This window comes from Paramormyrops kingsleyae, chromosome 16 (assembly GCF_048594095.1).
Source record: "Paramormyrops kingsleyae isolate MSU_618 chromosome 16, PKINGS_0.4, whole genome shotgun sequence".
In the NCBI taxonomy this organism is placed as follows: Eukaryota; Metazoa; Chordata; class Actinopteri; order Osteoglossiformes; family Mormyridae; genus Paramormyrops; species Paramormyrops kingsleyae.
This window is the reverse complement of record NC_132812.1, coordinates 688,098-710,988: the sequence shown is the minus strand read 5'-3', so window position 1 is coordinate 710,988 and position 22,891 is coordinate 688,098. Positions and strand designations below refer to the sequence as shown.

At 43.9% G+C, this 22,891-nt stretch overlaps 2 protein-coding genes across 8 annotated transcripts; one reads left to right on the top strand and one right to left on the bottom strand.

Moving 5' to 3' along the window:
- Nucleotides 1–2,068: 2,068 nt before the first annotated feature.
- LOC111853637 (PEST proteolytic signal-containing nuclear protein) lies at nucleotides 2,069–5,353 on the bottom strand. 5 transcript variants are annotated; one of them, XM_023830772.2, is made up of 6 exons: nucleotides 5,222–5,353; nucleotides 4,424–4,534; nucleotides 3,474–3,670; nucleotides 3,079–3,153; nucleotides 2,718–2,773; nucleotides 2,069–2,502 (listed from the first exon to the last, which is right to left on the bottom strand). In XM_023830772.2, the coding sequence occupies exons 2-6, from the start codon at nucleotides 4,467–4,469 to the stop codon at nucleotides 2,394–2,396; spliced, it is 483 nt and encodes a 160-aa protein (XP_023686540.1). In that variant the 5' UTR covers nucleotides 4,470–4,534; nucleotides 5,222–5,353; the 3' UTR covers nucleotides 2,069–2,393. The 5 variants fall into 5 exon arrangements, with proteins under 5 accessions (XP_023686540.1, XP_023686543.1, XP_023686544.1 ...); XM_023830775.2 differs by having other exon boundaries at nucleotides 3,474–3,667; XM_023830776.2 differs by lacking the exon at nucleotides 5,222–5,353 and adding an exon at nucleotides 3,691–3,740 and having other exon boundaries at nucleotides 3,474–3,618; nucleotides 4,424–4,512.
- On the top strand, nucleotides 4,525–7,708 carry txnl4b (thioredoxin-like 4B). 3 transcript variants are annotated; one of them, XM_023830778.1, is made up of 3 exons: nucleotides 4,525–4,618; nucleotides 6,105–6,256; nucleotides 7,063–7,708. In XM_023830778.1, exons 2-3 carry the CDS (start codon nucleotides 6,135–6,137, stop codon nucleotides 7,226–7,228), a joined length of 288 nt encoding a protein of 95 aa, XP_023686546.1. In that variant the 5' UTR covers nucleotides 4,525–4,618; nucleotides 6,105–6,134; the 3' UTR covers nucleotides 7,229–7,708. The 3 variants fall into 3 exon arrangements, with proteins under 3 accessions (XP_023686546.1, XP_023686545.1, XP_023686547.1); XM_023830777.2 differs by lacking the exon at nucleotides 4,525–4,618 and adding an exon at nucleotides 5,326–5,459; XM_023830779.2 differs by lacking the exon at nucleotides 4,525–4,618 and adding an exon at nucleotides 5,581–5,662.
- The last annotated feature ends 15,183 nt before the right edge of the window (nucleotides 7,709–22,891 follow it).

Below are 22,891 nucleotides of genomic sequence, written 5' to 3'. Positions count from 1 at the left end.
GCTGCAAAAGGATGATTTAAAATATTAAAAGTTGCCTTGAACAATGTTTGAAAAAATCACACTATGATTTTGAAATTTTTGCAAAGGAAAAAAGTTGCCAAAAATTTACCAAAAATAAACTGTAGCTAAATAGAACTTACCTGCCAAATAGACTTATGGAACTTATAAAGTCAGTCTTTACTGGGAATGGTGTAGTGAACCAAGCATGCATGGCACAAGGAACGTAGGGAGAAAAAGATTGATTAACTTTATTAATTCCTGGGGAAATTTCTGGTGCAAAATCAGTAAGAGCACAGTGCACAGAGGAACATATATATATATTGACAAACACACAAGGTATGAAGACAGTACACATAGTACACACAAAGTAAATGTAGTGCAATAAGTACACTTTACATAAATAAATGAAATTTTCTGAGAAAAAGAATGATACCAAAACTAAATATTTAAAGGTAAGAATAATAAGTATATGCAAAGAAATTGTGTGCATTTAGAACAGAAAGCAGCTCACAAAACAGGATGTTTCCTGGTGAGTTATGGCTGTGGGTGGGAAGTGGGATGTCCAAGGAGGAGACGTCATGGTGTCTTGATGGTGGCAGGCACGAACAATCCCCGGGAGCAGGTCATAGCAGACTATGATGGAATGAGCCAGTGGCTAAATGAGCTCCAAGACAGTACCACCTAAAGCAGATGGGCAATATTGTGCAATTCTGCTAATATCCTCTTTTTTGCTACTGCCTCAAGTGGGTCCAGGGTCATTCCTGTGATGGAGCTGGCCTTGCTGATGAGTTTGTTCAGGCGTTTGGCATCGCTTGAATTGGCAGCATAGAAAAGGATGCTGGCTACTATAAACTGATAAAACATACACAGCAGCCTGCCACACATATTACAAGACCTGAGGCTTCTCTGAAAGTAGAATCTGCTCTGGCCTTTCTTGTACAGTGCTGCTGAGTTGTCTGTCAAGTCCAGTTTGCAGTTCAGGTGTACCGCCAGGTACTTATAGCCTTAAGTACATCAATAATTAACTAGTAGTACATCTATAAATACCTGGGCTTTAAGCCATTGCATTAGGTATGTGGCAATTCTACAGATGGAAGGATTGGTACTCTCATGCCCACAACATGGCTGAGCTCTTCAGGTGAATATCACCAACATCTCTGTGTCCACTATTGTCCTAGGTACTGCTCCTCTGGGTTCTTACCTTGTGCTTTTGTATTTATCAATCAATTACTCAATTGCTAAGCTAAAAGACCCATAATAGGATTTTTTTTTGTCTACCTCTTCAAGTCTAAAACAAAATACTTTACATCAATACCAAGATTCTTAAAAGAATACAAGTTGTATATTGCTTTGGATGAAAGCTTCCTAACCCCCACAGGCATGAAGCCATATGAGTTGTGTGGCACTCAAACTCTTTGAAACAACACATACACATGGGTGAATCTCCCAAAGTCAGAATACCCACATTCACACTTGCTGAAACACACACCACTTACCAGGCAAGATCATGCTGGACTACAGCTCCACAAGTAGGGCACTTAAGTGGAGATTGCCATCAGTGTTCTGACAGAGGTCATGTTGTCTGATCGGAGTATCATAAAGGTTATTATGTGATGGCCCAGGAGATACTGTCAGGCATGGATAAATTGGAGGACTTGATAAGCCAAATATCTTTGAAGCCATAAAGACCATGAATGTAGCTGATTTGGAGTGATATGTCCTTATGTGGGCTCTCTTAATATCTGTGACTGTCTAGCTTCAGCTATCGCATCATCCCACTCGTCCACACATTTTGATTTATATTGTAATATTCACACAGGTATGGACTGCTATAACTTGTCTAGCATGCTGTACCACACTAGACAAGAGGTAGAATAACTGTCTTCAAGGAATCTACACCAAAAGCTACTAACATTAAAGCTACGTTTAACTGTATTACACAATATTACAAGAGAATAGAGGCACACTATAGCACATACACAGACAGACACTAAAAGCTCACTTTCATCCCATTCCATGACTCCTTTCAAAGGGGACATGCTGATAAACAGAATGCCATAAAACAATGTTTTGAAACTCAGTGTTTTAATGAAGTATCTTCAGGCTCTGAGCAGTATCTGAGTGGGCTGTGAAAATGTCCTTTCAGGTGAACTGTTCAGTCTTGATGCTACACAGCCATAATCAGCAGAACATTAATAAAATGCTCTTAGCACATTAACATTGTGTTAAATATATACAATTTATACTGTAGACGCAAACAAATTGAAGTTAATTTTACACGAAAAAGTAATAAAAAATAAAATGAAATAAAAAAAAAAACTTCTCTACACATACTCTCTGCCCTGCCACAGACTCCCTCCAACATGCTTCAACTAGCAACAATAGGGATCAATTTATTTATCAATTTGGGATTTAAGTTTCCGCTCCCAAAGCTTCTGGTGGTCAGAGAAGCCATGCTTGCCCTTGTTAAAAGAGTTGGGGCCAGCTGAAGTGGGCGTGTCCCTGCAGAGGATTTAAGAGGGGGAAATGTAGTTGGAGATAAACCAAGAAGTACACTTGAATTAAACCTACTGGTCATAAAATGTTTGTAGCTACAATTAGCTAAATTATCATTATACTAAACAGAGTGAAAGTAGAATAAAATGAATTAGTACAACACAAGAGACACGTTAATCAAAATAAGCAGACCCAATCGTGTGACTTGAATGGGGACTCACCTGCCTATGTTCTTCATCCTCATTTTGGCCTCTGGAGGCATCTCTTCTGGTTCACTCTGCAGTCAGAGGCAGCAGCATTGTTCAAGAACAATAATATAAATCTTACACTTTTTAGTTTTTAGAGGTGTGTGTGCATGTGCTTTTATTTACAACAATGTAGGGACCAAATGTCCCCACAATGTGGTAAAACCTGTTACTTTTTAGCTTGTGGAGACATTTTTCAGGTCCCATAACATAAACCTCAATTTTTGAAAAAACTTGCAATCAAAACTAAAAATGCCTAAATTATTTAATTCTGTTTGTCTCCACAAAGATATGAATACAAATGTGTGTGTGTGTAAGGAAATTGGAATCTGCTTACATCCTCATCCTCATTAAACACAGAGGCCAATGCCGGTTTCTTTGCAGGAAGAGCAGGGACAGGCTCTTTCGGTTTCTGTGTTACACAAAGACATCTGTGTGAGCTACACAAAACCTGGATCATTTCCCAAAATGAAACCCACTGATACAGTAAAACTCAATTTTGTTTAACAATATAACAGCATGCCTCCACTTTGTCCTCTTATTGTGTTTCACAGGTTTCATTCAGGTAATCTGGTTTCCCCCACAGTGCCAACACATTCAATTAGGCTGACTAACATCTCCAAACTTTGGATATAAAATCGATGTATGGATTGACTACAACAGCAGTACTACTGCACAGCAATTAATACAATGCACAGAGCTACTTGGGACACACAAGGCACTGATACTTACGTTAGCACCCAGCTTAATGGAGATAGGGGCAGGCTTCTTAGCAGACTGGCTGGTTAGCCCATGTCCACTCTTGGACATTTTGGGCAGCACCGGGTGGCCCATAGGCTCCCGGGCTGATCGCTTCCCTGCAACCCCCCCTCCATTGCTGGAAGAGACAGTCTTAGTTTTCACACTGCCTCCCCTCTCCTCCGGTCCTGCTGGAGTCGAAACAACTTACCAAGGTGAGCTACTTTTTACCTGGGAGATGGGAGCAGCTGCAGCCTGACACTGGGCCAGCGGGTAAAGAACTGCAGTTATTAACCAAGCTAAGGGACCCCGACATGAATATTGACCATACTTATGCCACAGCATAACGTAATTAAAATTACAACATAAAAACCAAGAATGCTCGTGTCCTCAGACATAGTGGTGTTAAAGCTTATCACTAATTGGCTGATCACTAATTGTTACAGTATACAAGAAAAGCTGGCCACCTCTACGTAGTTAGTTTCAACGGAAAAACGTCGTTCTCCTGTCTCTGGCAATCTAGTCTATCAAACAATATGTCATAAAAACTATTCATGCAGGCTGGCTAGGCTCCGTCCTACTTAAGAATAGGCCGAAACGTTACAAACTAACAGCAACAAAACTAATGACTTAAATAACTTGTCAGGCATCAACTAAAACATGGTTAATGTACCTTCCGTCTTGGTACCTCAAACGCGCACACACGACCATCTACCCCCTTTAAGATCGTATTTGCCTAACGAAATAAATGTTAAAAACAAAACATCGTGCTAGCTATTTCATTAGCCTTAGTCCGTCGCCAGACGGGTATACACTCCCAATAGTTACACTATGTAAAAGCCTGTATTTCTCGTCTTAAAATGATCATAGCTCTATGAATACAACTACTTTCCGAAAACAGTCAGAATGCGAATTGGAGCTTTGAAGAAAAACACTAATTTCACCTCCATCATCGGAGAGCTGTTCGTCATTACGCCTTTCCTCCGCCATTATCACTGATAAAGCCGTAAAGCCGTCTGTTTCCGCCGTGTGACCCCTTCCGCGACGCTCCCGGACTTGTAGGAAAGAAGCAGCACAGTAAACATATAAATAAAAAGGAAATTTGCAGTTTTCTTTGGTCAGCTAACATTAGTTAGAAGGTAAATCCAATGATCGGCAACAGATTGTTGATTATTAGACGTCGGCTTTACCCAGACGCGGTTAAGATGAGACGAACATTGCAGTATAATATAAACTATTTTTAAAATTAATATCAAAGGCTTTCTGGGGGCGATGGAGGGCAGGGAAATCCAAAGACTGCAAGGTAGCTTTATTTAGGCAATTCACTTTATTAATTATGTAAGAGGAAGGAAACTAATAAGCAAAAAGACGAATTACGATTTTAAATATTTCTCGATATGTTTGATTTAAAATATCCCAGTATAGCTAAATGTATATACGCGATTTTCCAACTCATGTCCAATAAACCAATACCCTTGTTGTGAACCCCGACAACGAAAACTAATCCTGTGATCATATATGAACTGCCCGATTGTTTTGCAATGTGAATGTAGATTAACTACATAAACAAGGTAGTTTTGTTAATTTTGACCATTTTATAGTAACAACATGCGAGTTACGACTGATGGCCCACAAATAAGACAAATTTGTCAATGTATGGTTTCGTCACACATCTTGGGTCGTGGTTTACTGAAACTGGGTTGGAAATCGCATACATGGTAATTTGCACGTCTGCAACATACGTATTAATACACAATCCGGGTCATCGAGTCCCTCGCCGGAAGAATATCACAAAATCGATGGTTTCATGACTCTTCACATAAAACGCAGTTGATTTCGAATAACGAAATGAGTTTCCTGCTCCCCAAGCTAACATCAAAGAAAGAAATTGATGAAGTTATAAAGAACGTAGCAGAAAAGGTTTTGGTTTTACGGTTCGGAAAGGATGACGATTCGGTGTGTCTCCAATTGGATGAGATAGTAAGTATTAATGTAACAAAGATACGACTGTCGCATTGTGAAGTTAAAACAAGCTACCTTTGAGATTTACGACAGTGGTGTTTGAGCAGTGGCTCAGTTTACGGTCATCTGTAAATTGCCCATAGTATATTGTGTGTATGTGGCTAGCAACGGACTGACATCTTGTCCTGGGTGTACAATAGCCCACGACCCCACTATACGAGGTCAGAAATTGGATGGTAATGTGATGAGGAACTAAACGGTCTGCGGTGAAGGGTATACCAGCCTTTGTTTAGTTCAAGTATGAAATGTGACTGGTATCCAAGCAATCAGTAATAAACTTAAATGTAAATCCGAGAAATTAAATGTAAAATCACATTTTTCTTCGCAAATACACTTTAGTAAAAAAAAAAAAATGTTGTAGGCAGTAAAATATAGTCAGATTTTTTGCTTTAGTATATCGAAGGGAGCAAATTCAGCTCCGCATTGCTCACCTCTGCCAATAGGGAGTTGTAGTCTATGGAATAAACGTAGTAAATGAGACTGAACATTGGCAAAAGCCAATTTTACCAACAAGTTTGTTATCCATTACATTTAACAGTTTGATTTGCATTGCGCAGTATTATGGTTTAATGCTAGCCTCTTCTCTTTATTTGCAATGGACAGCTGGCAAAGACCACCCATGACCTTCGCAACATGGCATCAATATATCTAGTTGATGTGGACAGAGTTCAGATTTATGCACGTTATTTTGACATCAGCTACATCCCTTCAACGGTTTTTTTCTTTAATGGACAACATATGAAGGTTGACTATGGGTAAGACTATGTGGCATTGGTGTTTGTTTTTGAATATCTAAGTACTTCTGTGAGATTAAATTTTTCTATAGATTGTGTACTCTAACCAGATGCACAGATCAGTAAAGAGTTTAAGGGTCATTCCATCATAACTTACCAAATTAATCCCTTTTGAGAAAATATATGGTCAAAATTAAACTCAAAATGTTTTCAACCCTTAGTGGAGCTTTTGATTTTTTCTGAAGGAGAACAATTTTTTAAGATTGACAAAATTCTATAAGCGAGGGCAGCTTTTTAAAATCTAGGAAAGAAATACAAAAAAATACCTGACGTATGATTTTTTTAAAAATTGATGTTTGCACACATAGGCCTACATGAAACATGATCTGTTCAAGTTAATTTAACAGCTACATAAATTCAGGAACACATATCAAATTGAAAATCAGTGGACAACATCTGAAAGATCTTATTTATGCCTACCTAAATCCATTATGATTTGAGCCATTAGTGAGCTTAAACATATGTAAGTTCAGAATAGCGACTTACTTTAACAACATGTTCACAGAAAAACTTGTGTTTTTGCTCAACTTTTTTGCTAAACCAGACAAATTTTATAGATTTTTTTTTTCATGAAAATCCATGACTTGATCTACAAGACTCTAGGTGAGTTGGTGTGGAATGACCCATAACTTAATTATTTTAGCTTTTTTAAACTACTCAGAAATCTGGAACTAGCATATTTATGTACTATATGTTTTTCTTTTTGTGGTTAACATTAAAATGTGCATGTGGGTGTGTCTGTTTTTTTCCCATGTAATCTTCTACAGGTCCCCTGATCACACAAAGTTTGTAGGGAGTTTCAAGACTAAGCAAGATTTTATGGACTTGATTGAGGTCATTTATCGGGGAGCCATGCGAGGAAAACTCATCGTCCAAAGTCCCATTGATTCTAAAAATATTCCCAAATATGATCTCCTCTATCATGGAATATAGTTTATCAGATGGTATTTTTGTTTCTAGAGCAACTGAAAGCAATCCACCCTATCAGTAACCTTCATTATTTTATAAATGTAATATAATATTTAAGTTACATGTAACTGAGGTCTGAGACAAGAAACAGACTGTTATACGCTAGGCAATGATCATGTTTCTCACTCTTAAGGCAGAATTTGTTTCAAAAGAAATTCTGTCCATTCCAGCATTGAATCTGCAGCCTGATTTCTGTGTTAAATTAACTCAGTATTTTATTTTATATATTATTAACAGATGATTTGTTAACTTATTAATTCACCCACAGACTTACCTTGCCATTGAACTAAATGGTTTCTGCTGCCCACCATTTGAAATATATGTGAAAATGTCTAGGTTGGAGTATGTAAAAATAACTTTTTAACAGCTACATGTGCTTAAATGTGTTTACTGAAATGAGAAATGTTACAATGGAACCAACAGCTATGAGTTAAATAACACTTGGCTTTGGTTTTGTTATGGCTTCAAGGCACCAAACAACAAAAGCAAATGTTACTACCCTTGATACATCATATGGACAAAAGTACAGCCAGATTTACAAACATTTGTGTTAGAATGGGTCATTCTGAATAGTTCAGTGAATTCAAGTGTGGTACTGTCATAGGGCACCACCTTTGCAATAAGTCAGTTTGTGAAATTTCTTCCCCGCTAGATACTCCACAGTCAACTGTAAGTGATATTACTGCATAGCAGAAGAGTGTAGGAACAAGAAGTTGCCACAAAGTGGCAGACCACATAATGTAACAGAGCAGGGTCACTTAGTGCTGAGGTATATAGTGCGTACAAGTCACCAACACTCTGTTAACTCAATAACTGCAGAGTTACAATTGTACTCTGGCATTAACTCCAGCACAAAAACTGCGAAGGGAGCTTCAAGGAATGGGCTTCCATGGCCGAGCAGTTGCATGTAAGCCTCATATCACCAAACTCAATTTCAAGTGTCGGATGCAGTGATGTAAAGCACACTGCTACTGGAGTCTGGAGCAGTGGGAACGAACAGTCATAATCCCTGTGCAGAGAGGCTTGGGTGACTAAGGCGGGAGGCATCCAAACGCTGGCAGCACAACGGAAACACGTGGAGTGGAGGAGATGAGGTCATTGCCACTAGCCAGCCATTCAAATGCGTGCACCACGGCAAGATAAACATCCTTATGCAGCCCAGGGAAGTATGAGAAACGCAACAGCAATGTAGTGCTACACAGGGGCGGACTGGGACTAAAAAACAGCCCTGGACTTTCTCCCAAATAGGCCCACCAGCTAATACTAATCAAGCTTTAGACAAACCCCAGATTTGTATGTTAAGTGTCAGTTCCACAATAGCCCACCACAGAAAGACAGAAACAAATTGCACTTAAATGGAAAACAATGAGATTTTCCCTCCCCAAATTTTTGGTTTAACATAGAGCTTTATTTAGCCCTCTTTCCCACTTGCTAGCATGTCACGAGTGTTAGGAGTGGGTGGTTTGTTTTCCAGTTTCTTTCAATACCATGGTCTTCTGTCTAGCTGCAGAGATGACCTTACTACTGACAAGATAAAATCACAGCCATCTCGCAATTAATTTTTAGAGCGTCTATATTTTTTATATAAAATATATTTTTCATCATCATGCCAGTCCAGTTAATAGATGCTGACTGGATGACTATAAGAATAAATGTAGAATAGGCCTGTTGTTTTATGTTGAGGCCACTTACCAGTACCTCTTCCTCCCATGAAATTTCCTCTGCTGTCTGTCCCTTGTGACCAGTCTGTGGATGCTCAACAGGTTCAACTTTCACCTGGTCTTCAACACTCTTGCTGGGTGATTTAGCGTTTTGATCTACATTACTGCTGCTGGCAGTTAAACTGCAGCCAAAAAGCTCTATGAGCTTTTTACATTTTGACGCATCATTTTCGAGAGACTTGGCTTTCTTTTCTTTTGACTTTTCCCATCCTCCTTTCTCCTTACGTTTTTCGGCTTGCCATCATTCCCGCAGCTGCAACTTATGATTCGCTCTTTTTTGTTGGCTTTTACTGATGGATTTCACCGGACAAATGATCGTATTAGCGCCATCTGCTGTTAGCTGATTTCCCATTTGTTACGATCCCCGGTCTAGGGTCAGGGACCGCCAGAAAGGTAAGGGATAGGGAAAGGGGAAGACAAGACAACCAGGGAATAAGGGAACGGGAACAAGGGACACAAGAGGTTCTTTTTTTATGGTTTTTTTTATTTTTCACAAACACGTTGTTACGATCCCCGGTCTAGGGTCAGGGACCGCCAGAAAGGTAAGGGATAGGGAAAGGGGAAGACAAGACAACCAGGGAATAAGGGAACGGGAACAAGGGACACAATAGGTTCTTTTTTTTATGGTTTTTTTATTTTTCACAACACGTTCACAAACACGAGGTGCAACGAACTTCGGGAGTGATCTATGCCAAAACAACAAACAAAAACAGCTAAACGAACACGTCCCAACTAAGCTAATACCTAAGTGAAAACAAGTAAACAAATGACAAATACTACGCCTGACTCCCTAACCAAAAACACACGATAACCACGATCCGCAAAACAAAAGGCAATCACTCCTTACGCACCAAAATGAGACAAACAAACAGCCAATACACAAGGACAAGAAATCACGGTATCCGAGGGGGCGAGCAAAGGAGAATAGTCAAGAGCCGGGCGAGAGATCAAAACCAGTAAATCAATAAAACAAAGCGAAAGTACCGAGAAGGGGAAAAAGCGAAAGCCGTAGTCAAGAAAGAAAGCAGTCATACACAGTAATCCAAATATCCAACAAACAATCCAATAAACAAGCAATGAGCAGAGCTCCTGGGATTCGTCGCCGGCCGGCTCTTCAGTATCCGGACCGGAAGTGATGCCTGACGCATCGCAGGAGACGTAGGCGGAGTCGAGACGAGGGGGGGCGGGGCCAACTCGCAGTCGACGAATGGGGCAGAGGCGGGAGGTCCGGAGAGTCGGCAGGGCTCCTCCTAGAACTTACGGCACGTAACACCCCCCCACACAAGAGCGAACCCGGCAGGTGTTCGCAATCACAAATTTCAAAAACCAAGACACCCCACTTTCGGCAAACAAAGATAAAACTCAAGCACGGGAGAGCGCGTCGGCCACGAGATTAGCAACCCCTTTTTTGTGCTTAATTGCCAGGTTGAAAGACTGAACAATCAGAGCCCAGCGCATAAGACGCTGGTTTGTGTTACACATTCGATTCAGGAACACTAAAGGATTGTGGTCCGTATAAACGACCACCGGTTGGACGCTGTCACCGAGGTACACCTCAAAATGCTGTAAGGCCAACAAGAGGGCGAGGGCCTCCTTTTCGATAGCGCTATACGCTAATTGGTGCTTCACGAACTTCCTATAGAAGTAGCATACGGGATGATCGAGACCGTGGCGATCTTCTTGCAGGAGGACGGCACCGGCGCCTATGCCACTAGCGTCCACCTCCAGCTTGAAGGGGATAGAAAAGTCTGGGGCAGCCAACACAGGGGAACTACTTAATAGCAGTTTCACAGCCTCGAACGCAGCCTGACATATAGGAGACCAAATGAACTTCGTGCCTTTGCGAAGCAAATGGGTAAGTGGGGAGACAACATCAGAGAAGTTCCGGCAGAAACAGCGGTAGTAGCCGGCCATTCCCAGAAACCGCTTCAATTCCCGTGGTGTCTGTGGGACGGGAAATGAGCCTATGGCCTGGACTTTCACGTCCAGGGGCTTGACCTTCCCCTGGCCAACCATCTTCCCGAGATAGCTGACCGTACCTTGACCGAACTCACACTTCTCGAGGTTGAGCACTAGTGAAGCCTTCCGTAACCGGGTGAATACTTGCTCCAGCAACCGAATATGCTCCTCCCACGAGTCCGAATAAACAACCACGTCATCCAGATAAGCCTCACAATTAGGGACATCAACAAGAACTTTGTGCATAAGCCTCTGAAAGGTAGCTGGGGCGTTTCGTAACCCGAAGGCCATCACGGTGTACTGAAGGAAGGCGTCCGGGGTAGCAAATGCAGAGACCTCAGAGGCGCGGGGCGTAAGGGGAACCTGCCAATACCCTTTTAACAAGTCTAACTTAGTCACGAATTCCGCAGAACCAATGTGATCAACACAGTCCTCCATACGAGGAAGAGGGTACGCATCCGGTCGAGTCACGGCATTAAGTTTTCGGTAATCTGTGCAGAAACGAAAGGTGCCATCGGGCTTGGGGACAAGTAGGCAAGGTGAAGACCACGGGCTTTTGCTGGGAACAGCGAGACCAGTGTCTAACAGGTAGGTGGTTTCTTGGGACAACAGAGCCCTTTTCCGAGGGTTGACGCGATAGGGATGTTGCTTAATAGGGAGATGATCACCAACATCAATGTCGTGCACAATCACAGGGGTACGCGAGGGAACATCGGCAAAAAGGGACCGGAAACGTTCTATCAAAGACGTAACATCACTCTGGGCGGACCGAGGTAGGTGGCTGAGACGGGACGGGAGGTTTTTCAGAGCCTCTGAATTAGGGAGGCGAGCACAGGGAAGACAGTTCCTACCGAGGTGTAAATCGTCATTCTCCGGAGAATACTGACTCAGAGACACGATGCCTGCAGGAGTGGGGACCGGAGCAGAGACAGACGAAGGAGCGGAACCCGAGCGAACAAGGTAGGGTTTTAACATGTTAACATGACATATACGAGATTTCCTCCTGCGATCAGGAGTCTCTAACACATAATTAGTGGGGCTAAGTTTTTTCTGTATTACATATGGACCCGAAAAACGAGCGCGCAGGGAGGATCCGGGCAGCGGCAGAAGGACTAAAACACGATCCCCTGGTTGAAAGCACCGTGTCCTTGCGGACTTATCGAAACGGCCCTTCATCTTCTCCTGCGCGATTCCGAGAGACCGACGAGCTAACTCCCTAACGGCTGACATTCTATCACGTAGGGAGGTGACGAATTTGGACACGTTATGCAATGGGGGCGACGCATCTGGGGACAACCACTGCTCCTGTACAATTTTTAAGGGACCTCGAGCAGTGTGGCCGAATACTAGCTCGGCAGGACTGAAGCCGGTGGCTTCTTGCACTGCACCACGTATAGCGAATAGAAGAAGGGGCACCCCCTCATCCCACTCCTTCCCTGCGTCCAAACAAAAAATACGCAACATGTTTTTAAAAGACTGGTGAAATCGTTCCAACGCCCCCTGGCTCTCAGGGTGATAGGCGCTGGAAACCGTATGGCACACCCCCAATTCACGGACCACTTGAGCAAACAGCTTGGACATAAAATTCGAACCCTGATCTGACTGTACCCGCCTAGGAAGCCCGAAAGTGGTGAAGAACTTAATCAAATGCTTGACTATAACCGGGGTACGAAGACTGCGTATAGGGATGACTTCCGGAAACCGAGTAGCGGTACACATGAGGGTAAACAAATAACAATTCCCTGAGCGAGTCTTTGGTAAGGGGCCGACACAATCTATGAGAACGTGTTCAAAAGGTTCTCCTATGGCAGGAATCGGACGTAGAGGAGCTGGGGCAATGGTCTGGTTTGGCTTGCCTACCACCTGGCAAGCATGACAAGACCTACAGTATCTCTTCACATCAGCGTTCACTCCTGGCCAAAAGAAATATGCCAGAAGCCGAGTTAACGTCTTCCTAACCCCTAGATGACCCGAACACGGGTGATCGTGAGCGAGGGATAACACGTAGTCCCGATATAACCCGGGGACTACCACCTGAAATAACGTAGCCCACTCGAAAGGTGAGTCCGGAGGGGTCCACTTCCGCATCAGCACTCCGTTGCGATGATAATATGCGGTGAGGTGGTCCTTTAACTCGCCCTTATCTACCGCAGAAGTACGACAAGCCTCCAAGGAGGGATCGTCCGCTTGAGCCGCGATCAAAGCATCAGCAGTGGAGGGAACCTTAGGGGACACAGCAAGTTTCACAGGAATCGGAACGTAAGGATCAATATCAGACGAGGGAGTTGGCAAAGCGGGGTCAGCCATAAACGTGTCTGCTAAATCAATGTCTGCAAGCCGGCGCCGCTGAGCGCGAGTAAGTACACAGGCAGGGAACACCGTCGGAAGCTCTACCGCAACATCATTTTCACATACGGCGGGGTCTGGGTTGACCTCAGGAAGAGGCACAAGCCTCCCACCTGCAATGTCGTTCCCTAATACAAGCGTGACACCGGACACAGGTAACTGTTTCTGAACCGCGACACGCACATATCCTGAGAAGTCAGGGGTTCTCAGGTACACAGTGTGCAGGGGAACCGTGGTCACACAGAGGGCGATACCTTGCACTAATACATCAGTACCACAATATGTCGAATCATCTAAAGGAACAATGCCTTCAACTAGGAAAGACTGCGCAGCACCCGTATCCCGCAGGATAGTTACAGGATGCTGTACCTGGGTTTCTCCGAGCGAGACCGTGCCAGGGAACACAAAGGGCTGAAAGGTGGAGTCAACCGTAAGAGCTGGCGAAACAGCTTGGTCGACACAAGCAGCGAGTTGTACCTTTCGGGTAGCAACCCGAGCGTTCTTCCGCTTCAGAGCGGGACAGACCGAGATGATATGACCCACCTCATGACAATAGTAACATTCCCGTTTCTCCACAGAAGGTGGAGTGGCAGCTGAAGACGAAGGAGGCGTCAGAGGACGGAGACCAAGTCTGCGAGGCATAGGGGTTGGGGTGAACACAGTCTTATGGGTCAGAATAAACTCATCCGCAAGGGTGGCAGCTTCAGACAACGAAACGGCTTTTTGTTCATTCAAATACACCACCACACGATCAGGGATACAGTTCTTAAATTCTTCTAACAATAACAACTCCTTAAGTTGGTCGAAATCAGACACACCACATGCAGCACACCACTTATCGAACAACACAGTTTTCTCGCGGGCAAACTCAACGTAGGTTTGGCTGGCGGATTTACTCAGGGACCTAAAGTTCTGCCGGTATGCCTCAGGAACTAGCTCATAAGCCTTCAATATGGTGGCCTTTACGATCTCATAATCGAGACTCTGATCTAACGCTAGAGCTGAACAAACCTCTTGTGCTTTCCCCACCAGCTTGCATTGCAAAAGCAACGACCAAAGATGCTTGGGCCAGTCCAAAGTCATAGCGATACGCTCAAAAATAGAGAAATAGGCGTCTACCTCATTCTCTCGGAAAATAGGAACAAGGCCAATATGGCGACTAACATCAAATCCAGATTGTCGAATTTCAACGCTGCGGGGAGCCGGCGAACTCACAGGAGAACACGGACGAGGGCGAGGAGCGTCTTGGGCATCAACAGAGTCTCGGGGTGGTAGGCCAGCCTGAGGGGTCGTATCTGCGGAGCGAGCCTTCCGCGGAAGGGGCACAGGCTTTTGGTCAGCCATGCTCATCCGAAGTAACGCCACCTCCTTCTCCGCTTCCACCTCCACAGCCCGGACATGGAGAAGCTGTGCCTGGTACTCCTGCCGCTTAATCTCCAGTTCCAGCTCCCGTAGCTTGATAGTGAGCAACAGCTCCTCCCGAGCCGAGCGAGGATCGCCGAGATCTATGCCGATCCCCAGCCCTAGGTCAACGCCGCTGGCCTCCGCTGCAGTCGGCAACCGCAGGGGTGTGGACGCAACACGCGGCGAACCGCCCAACTCGGGTAGGATACCTTGCTGCATCAGAACCTCCTGTAGGACCTGCTTAATCACCCGTTTAGCAGCCTCAACGGGGACAGACACATGGAAAAACTCCGCTATAGCCAGCAAGTCATCCTTGCGGCACCTATCGAATTTCTCGAGCGTGGGGTGCAGAGTGAAAGCTACGAGATCGAACTGGGCCATATTTGCTACCACTAACACAACCACTACCGCCCCCCCACAAAAAAAAATCCGCCAGACAAACACCAGAAGGAAGAAAGAAAGGACAGGACGAGCCCCCAATTTCTGTTACGATCCCCGGTCTAGGGTCAGGGACCGCCAGAAAGGTAAGGGATAGGGAAAGGGGAAGACAAGACAACCAGGGAATAAGGGAACGGGAACAAGGGACACAATAGGTTCTTTTTTTTATGGTTTTTTTATTTTTCACAACACGTTCACAAACACGAGGTGCAACGAACTTCGGGAGTGATCTATGCCAAAACAACAAACAAAAACAGCTAAACGAACACGTCCCAACTAAGCTAATACCTAAGTGAAAACAAGTAAACAAATGACAAATACTACGCCTGACTCCCTAACCAAAAACACACGATAACCACGATCCGCAAAACAAAAGGCAATCACTCCTTACGCACCAAAATGAGACAAACAAACAGCCAATACACAAGGACAAGAAATCACGGTATCCGAGGGGGCGAGCAAAGGAGAATAGTCGAGAGCCGGGCGAGAGATCAAAACCAGTAAATCAATAAAACAAAGCGAAAGTACCGAGAAGGGGAAAAAGCGAAAGCCGTAGTCAAGAAAGAAAGCAGTCATACACAGTAATCCAAATATCCAACAAACAATCCAATAAACAAGCAATGAGCAGAGCTCCTGGGATTCGTCGCCGGCCGGCTCTTCAGTATCCGGACCGGAAGTGATGCCTGACGCATCGCAGGAGACGTAGGCGGAGTCGAGACGAGGGGGGGCGGGGCCAACTCGCAGTCGACGAATGGGGCAGAGGCGGGAGGTCCGGAGAGTCGGCAGGGCTCCTCCTAGAACTTACGGCACGTAACAACGTTCACAAACACGAGGTGCAACGAACTTCGGGAGTGATCTATGCCAAAACAACAAACAAAAACAGCTAAACGAACACGTCCCAACTAAGCTAATACCTAAGTGAAAACAAGTAAACAAATGACAAATACTACGCCTGACTCCCTAACCAAAAACACACAATAACCACGATCCGCAAAACCAAAAAGCAATCACTCCTTACGCACCAAAATGAGACAAACAAACAGCCAGTACACAAGGACAAGAAGTCACAGTATCCGAGGGGGCGAGCAAAGGAGAATAGTCGAGAGCCGGGCGAGAGATCAAAACCAGTAAATCAATAAACCAAAGCGACAGTACCGAGAAGGGGAAAAAGCGAAAGCCGTAGTCAAGAAAGAAAGCAGTCATACACAGTAATCCAAATATCCAACAAACAATCCAATAATCAAGCAATGAGCAGAGCTCCTGAGGTCTCTTCCTGTCGGCTTTTCAGTATCCGGACCGGAAGTGATGCCGGACGCATCGCAGGAGACGTAGGCGGAGTCGAGATGAGGGGGGCGGGGCCAAGTCACAGTCGACGAATGGTGACAAAGGCGGGAGGTCCGGAGAGTCGGCAGGGCTCCTCCTAGAACTTACGGCACGTAACACCATTTAAGAGGAAAGGCAGGCCGACGGCCGTGGATCAGACGGCCGTTCTGGATTTTTCCAGAACGCACAGATTGCCAGTCCGCCCCTGGTGCTACACAATCATTTCCATTTGCTGCTATATAAAAAAATCATCATCTTTGGAGTGATAAATCACATGTCTATAGTCTGGCGGATTGGTCTGGGTTTGTCAGATGCCAGGAAAACATTACCTGCCGGACTGCATTGTGTCAACTGTAAAGTTTAGTGGAGGAGAGATAACAGTATGGGGTTGTTTTTCATGGGTTGGGCTAGGCCTCAATTCCAGTTAACAGAGCTCTTTATGCTTCAGAATACAAAGATATTTTGGACAATTCTATGCTTCCTACTTTGTGGGAACAGTTTAAGGAAGGCCAATAATACAGTTATGTGGAAAAAATTATGACAACCATTAAATAATTAGTACTTGATTAAGAAATATCAACATATCAATATTAAATCCTGTTTCAAATTATATTTGTAGATAAAGGTGATTTAAGAACATAAGAACATAAGAACATAAGAAATTTACAAACGAGAGGAGGCCATTCGGCCCATCAAGCTCGTTTGGGGAGAACTTAGCTAATATCTCAGAGTTGTTAAAATATTATCTAGCTCTGATTTAAAGGAACCCATGGTTTTAGCTTCCACTACAATAGCAGGAAGACTATTCCATACTCTGACTACACGCTGTGTAAAGAAGTGCTTCCTCAAATTTGTTTTAAAATGTTCTCCCGCTAATTTCCACTTATGGCCACGAGTTCTAGTATTTAGACTAATATTGAAATAGTCATTTGGCTGAACAGCATCCAGACCCGTTAGAATCTTATAGACCTGAATCATATCCCCCCTTAGTCTCCTTTGCTCAAGGCTGAACAGATTCAGTTCCGCTAACCACTCCTCGTAAGACATTCCTCTAAGACCAGGAATCATTCTCGTAGCTCTTCGTTGCACCTTTTCTAAGGCAGCAATGTCCTTCTTGAGGTATGGTGACCAAACCTGCACACAGTATTCTAGGTGGGGTCTTACCAATGAATTATATAAGTGTAACATCACCTCCCTTGACTTAAACTCCACACATCTAGAGATATAACCCAACATTCTGTTCGCCTTTTTTATTGCTTCCCCACATTGGCGAGAGTGGGACATGGAAGCATCAACATACATACCGAGATCTTTCTCGTAATCAGCTACCTTTATTTCAGTGGAACCCATAAAATATCTGTACTGTATATTTCTGCTCCCTGCATGGATTACCTTACATTTATCTGTGTTAAATTTCATCTGCCAAGTATCAGCCCATTCGCTAATTAAATCCAGATCCCGTTGAAGCCTCTCTGCTGCTAGATTAGTATCTGCTACCCCGCCCACCTTAGTGTCGTCTGCAAATTTAACCAGTTTACTGTATGTATTCGTGTCAATATCATTAATGTAAATTAGGAACAATAGTGGTCCTAAAATTGAACCCTGCGGTACCCCACTATAAACGGAGGCCCACTGTGACATAGTGCCTCTAATAACTACTCGCTGCTTCCTATCAGTTAGCCAGTTTTTGATCCAAGCTGCCACAGTTCCTAAAATTCCTGCAGCTTTAAGCTTTAACAAGAGCCGTTTGTGGGGGACAACATCAAAGGCTTTCTGGAAATCTAAGTAAATCACATCATAGGCCTTTTTGTGATCAATTTCACTTGTAGCTTCCTCAAAGAACTCAAGCAGATTCGTTAAGCAGGATCTACTTCTCCTAAATCCATGTTGGCTATCCTTTATAATGTTATTTGCATCTAGGTAATCTACCATTTTCACTTGAATTATAGCTTCCATTATTTTTCCAGTAATGCTAGTTAAACTGATTGGCCTATAGTTTGCTGGATTACTTCTATCCCCTTTTTTGAATATGGGTGTTATATTAGCATGCTTCCAATCTGATGGTACCACACCCGCAGATAACGATTTCTGGAATATTAAAGTCAAAGGTTGGCTAATAATATCCCTCATCTCTTTCAAGACTAAAGGTAAGATGCCATCAGGCCCCTGCGATTTATTTATTTTGAGTTTAGCTAGGCTTAGTATCACATCAACCTCAGTTATACATATATTGGTCATAGACGATGCTGTATTCGTATTAATTGGTGGTAAATTACTTGTGTTCTCTATTGTGAACACCCTTGAAAAATAATCATTAAACTCGTTTACCATATCAATTTCGTTATCAATTATAAGGCCCTTACTATCCTGCAAATTAGTGATTTCAGCTTTTAGTGCTCTCTTGGAGTTAAAATATTGGAAGAAACCTTTACTGTCATGCTTAGCCTCCAATGCAATTTTTCTTTCTACATCCCTCTTTGATAGCCTAATGTCATTTTTTAACTCTGCCTGTAGACTTAGATACTCCTGCTTGATTTTGAAATCATTAGATATTTTCCAGTTGTGGAACAGAGCCCTTTTCCTCCTGACTTTATTCTTAATTTCCTTAGTAAACCACCTTGGTTGTCGTGCATGACCGATGAAAAAAACAAGAAACAAATTCACTTGTTTCACAAAAGAAATTAACTAAGATGCCAATGCCTACTGAGGAAAAAGTTAGGACACCCTGTGCCCTAATAGCTAGTATTTCCCTTCAATGAGACTTCAATGAGACATTTCCTATAACCATCTATCAACATCGTTTTCCCCACTCTCCAATGCAGAATTCCTTATGCTGTGTGATGTTTGAAGGGTGTCTTGCATACACTTCCTCTTCAAATCACCCAACAGCATCTCAATAGGATTCAGATCCGGGCTTTGACTTGACTATTCCAGAACTCTTTCTTGTAAGCCATTCCTTGGTAGATTTACTGGAATGTTTTGAATCATTGTCATTTGCATGATTCACCCCAACTTCAGCTTCAACTTTTGGACAGATGATCTCACATTGTCCTCAAGCACCCTCTGATATGATGAAGAATTCATAGTAGATTCTATGACGGTGAGCTGGCCAGGTTCTGCTGCAGCAAAGCAGCCCCAAACCATGTAATTTCCACCCCCATGCTTGACAGCTGGCATGAGGTTCTTTTGCTCAAAATATATCTTTGGTTTACCCCAAACTGTCTTCTGTTACTATGTCCAAATAATTCAATTTCAGATTCATCTATCCAAAGTACATTGTTCCAAAAGTCCTGGTCTTTGTTTAGGTGGTCTCTGGCAAACTTCAGTCTTGCCCTGGTATTTTTTTGACAGCAAGGGTTTCCTCCTTGCACAGCTCCCATGTAAACCAAACTTGTACAGTCTCTTACAAATTGTGAGCCAGGCCAACATCAGTGCCTGACATCACAAATGCTATTCTGGGTGAATGGGGAAAATTTCTAACAGACACACGTCAAAATCTTATGGAAAGCCATCCCAGGGGAGTGGCAACTGTTATAGCTGCAAAGGGGGGGACCAACCCCATATTGATGCCTATGGATTTAGAATGAAATATCGTAAAAATTCTTGATGTAATGGCCAAATGTCCCAATACTTTATCCACATAGTGTATTTTATAGTGTGACATTTTATCTCCACATATGCTTTATCTGGGAGAATATGTGGTTTATATCTACACTCACCTAAAGGATTATTAGGAACACCATACTAATAAAGTGTTTGACCCCCTTTCGCCTTCAGAACTGCCTTAATTCTACGTGGCATTGATTCAACAAGGTGCTGAAAGCATTCTTTAGAAATATTGGCCCATATTGATAGGATGGCATCATGCAGTTGATGGAGATTTGTGGGATGCACATCCAGGGCACGAAGCTCCCGTTCCACCACATCCCAAAGATGCTCTATTGGGTTGAGATCTGGTGACTGTGGGGGCCATTGTAGTACAGTGAACTCATTGTCATGTTCAAGAAACCAATATGAAATGATTCGAGCTTTGTGACATGGTGCATTATCCTGCTGGAAGTAGCCATCAGAGGATGGGTACATGGTGGTCATAAAGGGATGGACATGGTCAGAAACAATGCTCAGGTAGGCCGTGGCATTTAAACGATGCCCAATTGGCACTAAGGGGCCTAAAGTGTGCCAAGAAAACATCCCCCACACCATTACACCACCACCACCAGCCTGCACAGTGATAACAAGGCATGATGGATCCATGTTCTCATTCTGTTTACGCCAAATTCCGACTACCATTTGAATGTCTCAACAGAAATTGAGACTCATCAGACCAGGCAACATTTTTCCAGTCTTCAACTGTCCAATTTTGGTGAGCTCGTGCAAATTGTAGCCTCTTTTTCCTATTTGTAGTGGAGATGAGTGGTACCCGGTGGGCTCTTCTGCCGTTGTAGCCCATCCGCCTCAAGGTTGTGCGTGTTGTGGCTTCACAAATGCTTTGCTGCATACCTCGGTTGTAACGAGTGGTTATTTCAGTCAAAGTTGCTCTTCTATCAGCTTGAATCAGTCAGCCCATTCTCCTCTGACCTCTAGCATCAACAAGGCATTTTTGCCCACAGGACTGCTGCATACTGGTTGTTTTTCCCTTTGCACACCATTCTTTGTAAACCCTAGAAATGGTTGTGCGTGAAAATGCCAGTAACTGAGCAGATTGTGAAATACTCAGACCGGCCCGTCTGGCACCAACAACCATGCCACGCTCAAAATTGCTTAAATCACCTTTCTTTCCCATTCTGACATTCAGTTTGGAGTTCAGGAGATTGTCTTGACGAGGACCACACCCCTAAATGCATTGAAGCAACTGCCATGTGATTGGTTGATTAGATAATTGCATTAATGAGAAATTGAACAGGTGTTCCTAATAATCCTTTCGGTGAGTGTATATTTATATCTAACTGATGTGGTATTAAAAGTTCTTGTAATTGAATCAGAAAAGCTGTTGTATATTCTCATATCTTGGAATATAACAGCAATCAGAAAAGTATTGTGCTTTAATACTGTAGTAATAGTAATGTGCTTTATTTTTGAACGGGACAGACGTTTTGTACAAAAAGTCAATAAATATTTAGATCCTGACCCAGTGTTTGCTGGTGTGTTATGTTGGTCTTAACGCCATTTTAAATTCTAGAAGAAAACAAGTGGTTCAGATAGTGACACCTGAGGGTTTAAATTCTAAAATAAGGCTGCTAACAGAAAACAGGAACGGACAGTGGGCCGGCAGGACAGGGTGACCTCGTCCCAGACAGTTGGAAAACAGGAACAGATGCTTATTTTAACTTTTGCTTAACAAAAGGGGGGGGGGTGCAGAAGTGCTGACACAATAAGATGCTGGGAGGGGGGACATGTACTAACTGACTAACTGGAGCAAATGTAAAACATGTTGATGTCACGTAGCTGGGAAAATACTGAAAGAGGGGGGGACACCTCAGAGCAGGGCTGGACTGGCCATCTGGCATAACGGGCAAAATGCCCGGTGGGCCGACGCACATTTTTGGGCCGGCCCGGGGCTGTTTTACCCAATTTACCCAAAAAAGTATATTATAAATATTTTTTATCGACCGCGACGTTCCATTGGTTGATTTTCTTGAAGGACATTGGGCTAATCCAGTGAAATCTCTCAGCCCTCCTTGACCCGCCCCTCCGTCCCCTTTTTAACCAAGGTTATCAAATTTTGCCACGGGCATATGCCACTCGACATGTCACCGCTACGTGCGCATGGCACTGGCAGCTGCCACTCGACATCTCACTGCTACGTGCGCATGGCAGTGGCAGCTGCCACTCCACATGTCACCGCTACGTGCGCATGGCACTCGACATGTCACCGCTGCGTGCGCATGGCAGTGGCAGCTGCCACTCGACATGTCACCGCTACGTGCGCATGGCAGTGGCAGCTGCCACTCCACATGTCACCGCTACGTGCACATGGCACTGGCAGCTGCCACTCGACATGTCACCGCTACGTGCGCATGGCACTCGACATCTCACCGCTACGTGCGCATGGCAGTGGCAGCTGCCACTCGACATCTCACCGCTACGTGCGCATGGCAGTGGCAGCTGCCACTCCACATGTCACCGCTACGTGCGCATGGCACTCGATCGACATGTCACCGCTGCGTGCGCATGGCAGTGGCAGCTGCCACTCGACATGTCACCGCTACGTGCGCATGGCAGTGGCAGCTACCACTCCACATGTCACCGCTACGTGCACATGGCAGCTGCCAGTGCCATGCACACGTATCGGTGACATGTTGAGTGGCAGCTGCCACTCGCACGTCACTGCTAGCAGTACAGCAGCTGCCACTGATATGTGTGTCTGTCATCGGTCTCAACGCGACTATACACGTCTGTATACGCCACTGGACTAGAATCCCTGAAACCTACGAAA

Coding starts and splice junctions, on each gene's coding strand:
- txnl4b (XM_023830777.2), top strand. CDS start 5,328: ATGAGTTTCCTGCTCCCCAAGCTAACATCAAAGAAAGAAATTGATGAA. Junction 5,460..6,104: donor GTCTCCAATTGGATGAGATA/GTAAGTATTAAT, acceptor TGCAATGGACAG/CTGGCAAAGACCACCCATGA. Junction 6,257..7,062: donor CATATGAAGGTTGACTATGG/GTAAGACTATGT, acceptor AATCTTCTACAG/GTCCCCTGATCACACAAAGT.
- LOC111853637 (XM_023830771.2), bottom strand. CDS start 3,824: ATGCTGTGGCATAAGTATGGTCAATATTCATGTCGGGGTCCCTTAGCT. Junction 3,619..3,690: donor GTAAAAAGTAGCTCACCTTG/GTAAGTTGTTTC, acceptor TGTCTCTTCCAG/CAATGGAGGGGGGGTTGCAG. Junction 2,774..3,078: donor TGTTTAATGAGGATGAGGAT/GTAAGCAGATTC, acceptor CTCTGACTGCAG/AGTGAACCAGAAGAGATGCC.